This window comes from Rattus rattus, chromosome 10, assembly GCF_011064425.1.
Source record: "Rattus rattus isolate New Zealand chromosome 10, Rrattus_CSIRO_v1, whole genome shotgun sequence".
In the NCBI taxonomy this organism is placed as follows: Eukaryota; Metazoa; Chordata; class Mammalia; order Rodentia; family Muridae; genus Rattus; species Rattus rattus.
This window is the reverse complement of record NC_046163.1, coordinates 92,666,977-92,679,084: the sequence shown is the minus strand read 5'-3', so window position 1 is coordinate 92,679,084 and position 12,108 is coordinate 92,666,977. Positions and strand designations below refer to the sequence as shown.

Sequence of the window (12,108 nt, the reverse complement as noted above, 5' to 3'; positions counted from 1 at the left end):
AATATTAGAATGGCTACTTCAGCTTGTTTCTTTGTATCATTTACTTGAATTTTTTTCCAGTCCTTTACTCTGAGGCTGTTTCTTTCTTTGTCTCTGAGGTGTATTTCCTGTATGCAGCAAAATGCTGCGTCCTTTTTATGTATCCAGTCTGTTAGTCTATGTCTTCTTATTGAGGAATTGAGTCCATTGATATTAAGAGATATATTAAGGAATAGTGATTGTTGCTTCCTGTTATTTTTCTTGTTAGAAGTGGAATTATGATTTTTGTGACTCTCTACTTTTGTTGTCATTGCAAGATTACTTTTTTGCTTTCTCTAGGGTGTAGTTTCCCTCCTTGTGTTGGAGTTTTCCATCTATTATCCTTTGTAGGGCTGGATTTGTAGAAAGATATTTTATAAATTTGGTTTTGATATGGAATATCTTCGTTTCTCCATCTATGTTAATTGAGAATTTTGCTGGATCTAGTATCCTGGGCTGGTATTTGTGTTGTCTTAGGATCTGTATGACATCTGCCCAGGATCTCTGGGTTTCATAGACTCTGTTGAGACATCTGCTATAATTGTGAGAGGTCTGCCTTTATATGATACTTGATCTTTTTCCCTTATTGCTTTTAAAATTCTTTCTTTGTTTTGCTCATTTGGTATTTTGACTATTATGTAATGGGGCGAATTTCTTTTCTGGTCCAATATTTTTGGACTTCTGTAGGCTTCTTGTATGTTTATTTACATCTCATTTTTTAGGTTAGAGAAGTTTTCTTCTAAAATTTTGTTGAAGATATTTACTAGGCCTTTAATTTTGGCATCTTCACGCTCTTCTACACCTATGATCCTTAGGATTGATCTTCTCATTGTGTCCTGGATTTCCTGGATGTTTTGTGCTAGGAGCTTTTTTTCTGTTTTCATTATCTTTGATGGTTGTGTAGATGTTTTCTGTGGTATCTTCTGCCCCTGAGATTCTCTCTTCTATCTCTTGTATTCTGTTGGTGATGGTTGCATCTATGACTCCTGATCTCTTCCCTAGGTTTTTTATCTCCAGGTTTGTCTCCTTTTGTGGTTTCTTTATTGTTTTGATTTCCATTTTTAAATGCTGGATGGTTTTGTCCATTTCCTTCACCGGTTTGTTTGTGTTTTCCTTTAATTCTTTAAGGGATTTTTGTGTTTCCCTTTTAGAAGCTTTTATTTATATCCTTGTGGTGTCCCAAATTTCTTTAAGGGAGTTGTTTATGTCCTTCTTAATGTCTTCTATCATTATCATACCATGTGATTTTAAATCTAAATCTTGCTTTTCCTGTGTGTTAGGATATCCAGTATTTACTGTGTTGGGAGAACTAGGCTCTGATGATGCCAAGTAGCCTTGGTTTCTGTTGCTTAGGTTCCTGTGCTTGAACCCTCATCATCAGGTTGTCTCTGTTGTTGGCTTGACTTGCTGACTCTGAAAATGGCTTGGCCCTCTTGGAGGACTGTGTGTCGTTATTCCTGTAGATCTGTATTCTTTTAGCCAGATCTGGGAACAGAGAGCTCTGTTCTCAGATGTGTAGTAGGTGCTCCTGGCAACTAACTTTCAGCTCTTGGCACAGGCAGAAACCTGAAGGACCCTGCCTAGATCCCTGTGCCCAGAGGCCACATATGGCACTAGGTGATTTCTCTTGAGTCATAAATGTGGACAGAAAGTATTTTTCTCCTTTGGGTTCTCAGGAGCGTCTGCACTTCTGAGGGTCCAGCTCTCTCCCCTACGACATTTGGGTGCAGGGAGCTGTGGTACAGGTTCAGCTCAGTTCTTGGAGCAGCCAGAAACCAACATGTTCCTGCCACTGACTGCTCCTATATTCCTGTATTCCAAGGCAATATTCAGTTTCCTCTTGGTCCAGAAATGTGGGCAGAAGTGTCTAGAAGTAGTGGTCTGTCCTGAGGTCTCAGGATTGTCCACATTTCTCAGGCTGCTACATTCTAAACGAAGCATATGCCAATTGAAAGCAGCTATATTGCATTTCTTCACCACCTAACTTTAAAAATTATTAAGTAAATATTTTAAGAAGTTCTTCAATTCTTAACATTTATTTCTATTTTTGTTGTTTCCTTATATTGCCAAAATGAAGTGGAGAATTTCATTTATAAGTAAAATAAAATAAAGCAAAGAGCTTTCTAGACGAACATTGAATGCAGGAACTCAACCATTATGAAAGTTGTTAATTAAGGCATTATTTTTGGATGTGAATGTTATTCCTTTGAAGGAGCATCGTCATTATTATGTTTAGTTCTAATCATTGACCCTTTTATAGGACAAGTTTTGCACTGTCATTTACAACTAAAGACTTTCACCATAGCCATATATTCATTATGTATTTCTGTATGAGTATGCCGTGTCACTTTTGAGAGTCAATACTTTCCTTTTGTGTGAGATTTTTTTTTCTGTGTAGTCAAACATTTACCTGTTGAGTCATCTTATCAGACTTTACTATTATATTTAGGTAATAATTCAGACACTCACACACACACACAGACACACACACACAGACACACACACAGAGAGAGAGAGAGAGAGAGAGAGAGAGAGAGAGAGAGAGAGAGAGAGAGAAACAGAGAGCTGGACAGAGAGAGACAGAGAAAAGGGAGAGAGGAATTAAGATAACGATTAGTCTCAAAGTTGAAAAAGAAGATAGATATAATTTGAGTGTTTCAACAACGAACTAAGGGAGCTATGTTGGAAAACTGAAATGAGCATTTTCCTGGGGTAAGGAAGCCAGTGAATGTGTGTCTTCTCTGTCATGTTTTAATGTAGAGGAGTTTGCTTTTCTTTTCTTTTTTCTTTTCTCCATCTTTATTAAATTGGGTATTTCTTATTTACATTTCAATTGTTATTCCTTTCAATGTTTCCAGGCAAACATCCCCCAACCCCTCCTCCTCCCCTTCATTATGGGTGTTCCGCTCCCCATGCTCCTCCCATTACTGCGCTCCTCACAGCAATCCCATTCACTGGGGGTTCAGTCTTGGCAGGACAAGGGCTTTCCTTTCCACTCGTACCCTTACTAGGCTATTCATTGTTACCTTTGCAGTTGGAGCCCAGGGTCAGTTCAAGTATAGACTTTGGGTAGTGGCTTAGTAACTGGAAAGTCTGGTTGATTGGCACTTTTGTAAATATGGGTTCTCAAGCACCTTCAAGCTCTTTCAGTCCTTTCTCTGATTCCTTCAACTGGGGTCCTGTTCTCAGTTCAGTGGTTTGCTGCTGGCATTCACCTATGTATTTGCCATATTCTGGCTGTGTCTCACAGGAGAGATCTACATCTGATTCTTGTCAGCCTGCACTTCTTTGCTTCATCCATGTTATCAAGTTTGGTGGCTGTACATGTATATGTGGCAGGCTCTGAATGGGCATTCCTTCAGCTTCTGTTCTAAACTTTGCGTCCCTATTCCCTCCCAAGGGTATTCTTGTTCCCTGTTTAAAGAAGGAGTGAAGCATTCGCATTTTGGTCATCCATCTTGAGTTTCATGTGTTCTGTGCATCTAGGGTAATTCGACCATTTGGGATAATATTCACTTATCAATGAGTGCATACCATGTGGGTTTTTCTTTGATTGGGTTACCTCACTCAGGATGATATTTTCCAGTTCCATCCTTTTGCATATGAATTTCATAAAGTCATTGTTTTTGATAGCTGAGTAGTATTCCATTGTGTAGATGTTCCACATTTTCTGTATCCATTCCTCTGTTGAAGGGCATCTGGGTTTTTCCAGCTTCTGGCTATTATAAATAAGGCTGCTGTGAACATAGTGGAACATGTATCTTTGTAATATGTTAGAGCATCTTTTGGGTAAATGTGCAAGAGAGGTATAGCTGGGTCCTCAGGTAGTCAATGTCCAATTTTCTGAGGAACCTCCAGACTGATTTCCAGAATGGTTGTACCAGTCTGCAATCCCACCAACAATGGAGGAATGTTCCTCTTTATCCAAATCTTCGCCAGCATCTGCAGTCGCCAGTGTTTTTGATCTTAATCATTCTTACTAGTGTGAGTTGGAATCATAAGGTTGTTTTGATTTGCATTTCCCTTATGACTAAAGATATTGAACATTTCTTTAGGTGTTTCTCAGCCATTTGGCATTCCTCAGCTGTGAATTCTTTGTTTAGATCTGAACCCCAATATTAATAGGTTATTTGTCTCCCTGCGATGTAATATCTTGAGTTCTTTGTGTATTTTGGATTTGAGCCCTCTATCAGTTATAGGATTGGTAAAGATCTTTTCCCAATCTGTTGGTTGTCATTTTGTCCTAACAACAGTGTCATTTGCCTTACAGAAGCTTTGTAGTTTTATGAGATCCCATTTGTCGATTCTTGATCTTAGAGCAAAAGCCATTGGTGTTTTGTTCAGGAAATTTTCTCCAGTGCCCATGTGTTCAAGATGCTGCCCCACTTTTTCTTCTATTAGTTTGAGTGTATCTGGTTTGGTGTGGAGGTCCTTGATCCCCTTGGACTTAAGCTTTGTACAGGGTGATAAGAATGAGTCAGGTCTGCATTCTTCAACATGCTGACCTCCAGTTGAACCAGCACCATTTGCAAAAATGCTATCTTTTTTTTTTTCCATTGGATGGTTTTGGCTCCCTTGTCAAAAATCAAGTGACCAGAGGTGTGTGGGTTCATTTCTGGGTCTTCAATGCTATGCCACTGGTCTATCTGCCTGTCCCTGTACCAATACCATGCAGTTTTTATCACTATTACTCTGTAATACTGCTTGAGTTCAGGGATAGTGATTCCTCTAAAGTCCTTTTATTGTTGAGGATAGTTTTAGCTACCCTGGGTTTTTTTGTTATTCCAGATGAATTTTCAAATTGTTCTGTCTAACTCTCTGATGAATTGGATTGGTATTTAGATGGGGATTGTATTGAGTCTGTAGATTGTTTTGGTAAAAATGGCAATTATTACTATATTAATCCTGCCAACCCTTGAGCATGGGAGATCTTTCCATCTTCTTAAATCTTCAATTTCTTTCTTCAGAGGCTTGAAGGTCTTATCATACACATGTTTCACTTACTTGGTTAATGTAAAACTGACATATTTTATATTGTTTGGAACTATTATGAAGGGTGTCATTTTCCTAATTTCTTTTTTGGCTTGTTTCTCTTTTGCCTAGTGGAAAGTTACTGATTTATTTGAGTTAATTTTCTACCCAGCCACTTTGCTGAAGATGTTTATCAGGTTTAGTAGTTATCTGGTGGAACTTTTGGGATCACTTAAATATACTATCATATCATCCACAAATACTGATATTTTGACTTCTTCCTTTTCAATCTGTATCCCTTTGAACTCCTTTTGTTGTCTGATTCCTCTGGCTAGAACTTCAAGAACTATATTGAATAAGTAGGGAGAGAGTGGGCAGCCTTGTCTAGTCCCTGATTTTAGTGGGATTGCTTCAAGTTTTTCTCCATTTAGTTTAATATTAGCTACTGGTTTGCTGTATATGGCTTTTACTATGTTTAGGTTGGGCCTTGAATTCTTATTCTTTCCAGGACTTTTATCATGAAGTGGTGTTCAATTTTGTCAAATGCTTTCTCAGCATCTAATGAAATGATCATGTGGTTTTTATCTTTCAGTATGTTTATATAGTGGATTATGTTGATGGTCTTCTGTATATTAAACCAATCCCTGCATCCCTGGGACGAAACCTACTTGATCATGATGAATGATTATTTTGATGTTTTGCAAGAATTTTATTGAGTATTTTTGCGATGATATTCATAAGGGAAATCAGTCTGAAGTTCTCTTTTTTGTTGGATCTTTGTGCAGTTTATTTATAACAGTAATTTTGGTTTCATAGAAGGAATTTGGTAGCACTCCATCTGTTTCAATTTTGTGGAATAGTTTGAATAATATTGGTATGAAGTCTTCTATGGAGGGCTGATGGAATAATGCACTGAACCTACCTGGACCTGGGCTCATTTTGATTGGGAGACTTTTAATGACTGCTTCTATTTTATTAGGAGTTATAGGGTTGTTTAAATGGTTTATCTGTTCTTGATTTAACTTAGGTACCTGGTTTCTGTCTAGGAAATTGTCCATTTCCTCCAGATTTTCAAGTTTTTTTGAAAATAGGCTTTTGTAGTAGGATATGTTGATTTGTTTTTAGTTTCCTCTGATTCTGTAGTTTTCTCTCCCTTTTCATTTCTGATTTTGTTAATTTGGATACACACTTTGTGTCCTCTGGTTAGTCTGGCTAATGGTTTATCTATCTTGTTGATTTTCTAAAGGAACCAGCCTTTGGTTCTGTTGATTCTTTGTATAGTCCTTTTTGTTTCTACTTGGTTCATTTTAGCTATGAGTTTGATTATTACCTGCCTTCTACTCCTCCTGGATGTATTTGGTTCTTTTTGTTCTAGCAATTTTAGGTGTGATGTCAAGCTGCTGATATATGCTCCCTCCTCTTTCTTTCTGCAGGCACTCAGTTCTATGCGTTTTCCTCTTAGCACAGCTATCATTATGTCTCAAAAGTTTGGATATGTTGTACCTTCATTTTCACTAAATTCTAAGAAGTCCTCAATTTTTTTCTTTATTTCTTCCTTGACCAGGTTATCATTGAGTAGAGCATTATTCAACTTCCATGTATATGTGGGTGTTCTTTCCTCATTGTTATTGAAGAACAGCTTTAGCCCATGCTGGTCTGATAAGACACACGGGATTATTTCTATCTTTCTGTATTTGTTGAGGCCTGTTTTATGACCAATTATATGGTCAATTTTGAGTAAGTATCAAGAGGTAGTGAGAAGAAGGTATATCCTTTTGTTTTAGGATAGAATGTTCTATAAATATCTGTTAAGTCCATTTGATTCATAACTTCTCGTAGTCTGTCTATGTCTCTGTTTTATTTCTGTTTCCGTGATCTGTCAACTGATGAGAGTCGGGTGTTGAAATCTCCTACTATTATGGTGTGAGGTGCAATGTGTTCTTTGAGCTTTAGTAAGGTTTCTTTTATGTATGTGATGCCCTTGTATTTAGAGCATAGATATTTAGGATTGAGAGTTCATCTTGGTGGATTTTTCCTTTGATGAATATGAAGTGTCATTCCTTATTGTTTTTGATGACTTTTGCTTAAAAATCAATTTTATTCGATATTAGAATGGCTACTCCAGCTTGATTCTTCAGACCATTTGCTTGGATATTTTTTCCAGCCTTTGTCTCTGAGATGTGTTTCCTGTAGGTAGCAGAATGTGGTGTTCTCAATGTGTATCCAGTTTGTTAATCTGTGTCTTTTTATTGGGGAATTGAGTCCATTGATGTTCAGAGATATTAAGAAATAGTTATTGTTGCTACCTGTTCTATTCATATTTGGATGTGAGACTATGTTTGTGTGCCGGTCTTCTCTTTATTTTGTTGCCAGACAATTAGTTTCTTACTTTTTCTAGGGGGTAGCTTGCCTCTTTATGTTGGGCTTAACCCTTTAATATCCTACATAGGGCTGGATTTGTAGAAAGATATTGTGTAAGTTTTGTTTTGTCATGGAATATCTTGGTTTCTCCATCTATGTTAATGAGAGTTTTGCTGGATACAGTAACCTGGGCTAGGGTCTGTATGACATCTGTCCAGGATCTTCTGGCTTTCATAATCTCTCGTGAGAACTCTTGTGTAATTCTGGTAGGTCTACCTTTATATGTTACATGGCCTTTTCCATTACTGCTTTTAATATTCTTTGTTTTGTGCATTTGGTATTTTGACTATTATGTGACGGGAGGAGTTTCTTTTCTGGTCCAACATATTTGGAGTTCTGTAGGCTTCTTGTATATTTATGGACATCTCTTTCTTTAGGTTAGGGAAGTTTTCTTCTATGATTTTGTTGAAGATACTTACTGGTCCTTTAAGCTGGGAGTCTTCACTCTCTATTATATCTATTATCCTTAGGTTTGATCTTCTCATTGTGTCCTGGATTTCCTGTATGTTTTGGGCCAGTAGCTTTTTCAGTTTTCCATTATCTTTAACAGTTGTGTCAATAATTTCTGTGAAATCTTCTGCTCCTGAGATTCTCTCTTCTATCTCTTGTATTGTGTTGGTGATGCTTGTATCTATGGCTCCTTGTCTCTTCCTTTGGTTTTCTATATCCAGGGTTTTCTCCCTTTGTGTTGTCTTTATTGCTTCTATTTCCATTTTTAATTCCTTCACCTGTTTGATTGTGTTTTCCTGGAATTCTTTCAGGGATTTTTGCGATTCCTCTCTGTAGGCTTCTACTTGTTTATTAATGTTTTCCTGTGTTTCTCAAAGGGAGTTCTTTATGTCTTTCTTGAAGTCTTCCATCATCATGATCAAATGTGATTTAAAATCTAGGTCTTCTTTTTCTGGTGTGTTTGGATATTCAGTGTTCACTTTGGTGGGAGAATTGAACTCTGATAATGCCACATAGCCTTGGTTTCTGTTGCTTGCATTCTTGTGCTTGCCTCTTGTCCTCAGGTTGTTTCTGGTGTTTCCTTGTTCTGCTACTTCTGACAGTGGCTAGGCTGTCCTATAGGCTTGTGTTTCAGGAGTGCTGTAGACCTATTTTCCTGTTTTCTTTCAGCCATTTATGGGAACAGAGTATTCTGCTTTCAGGCATGCAGTCTTTCCACTCTACTGTTCTTCAGCTGTTCCTGTGTGAGTGTATCCTGTGTCCATCAGGCAGGTCACTTGGAGCCGAAAAGTTGGTCTTACCCTTGGTCTCTAGCCTGAAGTCACTCCTCGGGGGCTGTGTTTCGGTTCTCTGTGAGGGCAGCAACAAGAAAGGCCTGCCCCATCTTTTCTCATGTCACTTTGTATTGGTCGTCCAGATGGCACTAGGCATTTTCCTCTGGAGTCAGAAATGTGGGCAGAGTGTAGTCTCTTCTGGCTTCCCATATATGTCTGCCCCTCTGAAGGTTTAGCTCTCCCTTCAACTGCATTTGGCTGCAAGGAGCTGTTTGACCTGGTCCCTTCAGATCCAGGAGGTGTCTTGAGGAAGTTTCAGGTTAAAAAAAAAAAAAAGAGTGACATTCACACTACAGCATCCATTCTATTTATTCTGTAACACTTTATTTTTCTGGATCTCTCAATTATTTTCTTCCTCATCAAACATAAAAAGGAAAGAAAGGAAGATCTGCCTTCCCAGACTTTCTGAAATCCCTTTCAGTTTCCATCCATTATGCAAGTTCTGAAGTTGGGATTTGGCAGCCAGGTTTCCAGACATCATGATTAATGAGCAATTGTTCCAAAAGTACTCTCCTGATAAAATTTGAATGTCCTAAGGAGCCATGAAGATTTTGATTGGTCACCTTGCCTTAAGGAGACCACAATTAAAATGGAGACATTGCATTAGATTTCAGTGGGGGAAAACTATAAAGTGTTGTCTCTCTCAAGCTCAGAAGGAGGAAGGTGATGGAGAGAGAACCATGTCATGAAAGTGACCATGTCATGTTCATATTTTCACATTCTAGTTACAAAATGTGTCTGTGAGTGTGCTTGTCAAACAGGATCTCTTCCTTCTATTCTCCTCCTCCCTTCTCCCTGTCGTCTCTTCCTTCTTTTTTTTTTCCACCTCTTTCCCTTTTCTCTTTGTAGTTGGACTTTTGAGGTAGGAACTTGCTTGTCTCCCAGCTGACTTGAAAACCCTGACTTTCCTTTCTCAGTCTACAAACTGCTGAAATTACAAGTCTATAATATTTTGGTGATCTGAAACTATCATTTAAAAAGGGGCACATACACAAAACAACAACAATAATAACAACAATGCAGCAACACAGTGGCACACGCACATTAATTAGTATCTACAATCAGAAACTTGTATTTTAACTCTGATGAAGATATTGATTTTTTTTTTAAGATTAATGCTGAGTCATTGAAGCCTAGAAAAGTGCAATTGCCAATTTGTGAAAAATTTAATCAGGTCTTCTGTGTTGTGCTTGCTATTTTGAATTCTAACCCTCCCCCTTTTTTTCTTTCAAGGAAGTTTACAGATTCTATATCACCTAAGCAAGGGAGAAAGTCACACGTTTACTGTCAGCACAGAGAATCTTGCAAACAGAAGAGTGCACCATGTGAAAATGAACAGAGATGGGCCAGAACTTTCCATTCAGGTATTTCACTTCTCACCTTTCCATATGGCCAACATGCCAAGGTTTCCTTATCAAACATGTCTGAGCTCAATAAAGCCATATACTAGGATATAGATTTACCCGACTCTGGCCTAGCACTTAGCCATGTTCCTCTTTCCCACTGGCATCACCAAAGAGCTAGAAATACAAATTCTAGAATTCCCTCAGTACAGCTATTCCATCATCAATTACTGCAGAAGAGGAAGCACTGGACATCCTAGTTGTGCTCAAGTTTAGTCAGCTCTAAGCCAAATGAGTAACTAGAATTATGCATGCAAAGAGGAAAGAATATACAGAAGATTCTAGTAGGGATTGTAATGGCAATGGACATAGTTTACAGGTGGGCACAGAGGAGAGCACAGGTGATATAGAAGCCCTTGGGTGGGTACAGGTTTCTTCTACACATTATTACTCATTATTACTTCTTTTCTAGTACAAAGTGGGTCTTGTGGACAAGGAAGTATTATCTGGGTAGAAAAACTAAGAAGACTTTTATAGGGTTTATATGTGCACATAAAATAGTGTGGTAGGCTTCTGTGAAATATTCGTAATGCTGTGTAAAGGTCAAACAGCAGATCAGGACAAAGCTTAATAAAGTCCAGCTAAAGTCTACACTACGACTGTATGATCATAAATGAGAATGTTAATCAGCTTAGCAATTACTGTTTTGCTAAGATAACTTTAATTCATTGATCCATTATTTTCCAAATTTGTCACAACAAATTTCCTCCTCTTTCCTTGCTACCAACAGATGCAATACTTTCTTTCTCAGATTATGACTTTGCTCTTTTAATCTGTGAATTATATATCCTTACGAGAGGCATCACACATTCTCATTAGCCTATCCCCTCTAACTTGGGATATTCCTGAGAGTTTGTGTATGCTCTCTCTTCCATGCTGAGCTTTATAGGCCTGCCCTACTACCTGTGAGACAAATCTCATGGCCTTCTCACAAGCAGATCTCCAACCTCCTTCTGTTTTTTAGCCTGTCTAACACCTTTCTAGTTCTATAAAATAGTTGTGTGAAGCTCTAAGTATTATTGAATGCACCAACAACAAGCAAGTAAATCAATGAGCTAAAAACCTTGTGACTCGAGGAACAAAATATATTTTTCATTAATTATAGATTCCTAGACTTTTATCATGTTATTTTCTTGGAAAAGTCAATATGCGCTGATTTCCAAAGTTCATCTTCCGTGGGAGTTATCTTATTCATTGCTGTGACAAAATATCTTGGAAGAGTTTAAAGGAATTCTGTCTTGGTAATTAGGAGCACAGGCCATCACTTCCACAGGAATGTGAGGCACCTGGTCACATTCCACTCACCACCAACCCTCCCCACCCCCCCCAAAAAAGAGAGATGAATGCTGGTGCTCAGTTTTTTATTTACTCCAGAACGCCAGATTTTGGCATGGTGCTATACTCATTTGACCTGGGTTTTTCACCTCAGTTAATCCAGTCTAGAAACTTCCCCACAAACATGATTACAGGTTTGTTTCTATGGTGATTCTGAATTCCATGTAGTTGACAATCAACGTTAACTAATATACCTTTCTTTCCCTTATCCCTACCATGTTACAGAAAAAAAAATGTACTAATCAAGATATGCATTCATTTACTTTGCAGAAACCCAATGTGAAAGTGTTTTATGAAATATTACTGGGGAGGCATGAATAAATGTTAATTCATTCCTTGTAGGGATCAAACATAAAATCAACATAAGAACACCACTAAGTCTACCTTAGTGAACCAATGGTTTTATTGAAATTCCAGTAGGGATATGGATGAAGGATTACGGGAGAAAAAAATGACATAAAGAGAGCTATGTCATCAAAATCCACTCCACCATGTGTAGGAACTCACTAAAGTTATAAACCTGCCATGCACTGTATAACATGAAGGCAGAACAATATGTAGGAAAGCACTCTTTTGCCAAACTTGGTTTGGAGACATAAGTTCCTAGACCTATTATATCTTGGCAGTCTCAAGGACTTCCTGGAGACTTTGAATTACTTACTTACCAAGCTTAATGA

General features: G+C 38.0%; 1 protein-coding gene across 1 annotated transcript in view; it reads left to right on the top strand.

Moving 5' to 3' along the window:
* LOC116911743 (contactin-associated protein like 5-3) overlaps window positions 1–12,108 on the top strand; it is an 820,968-nt gene that overhangs the window by 772,455 nt on the left and 36,405 nt on the right. Inside the window, exon 20 of the mRNA XM_032915729.1 lies at window positions 9,927–10,057. Within this exon, the coding sequence (XP_032771620.1) occupies window positions 9,927–10,057 (131 nt within the window). The remainder of the gene's footprint in view (window positions 1–9,926; window positions 10,058–12,108) is intronic.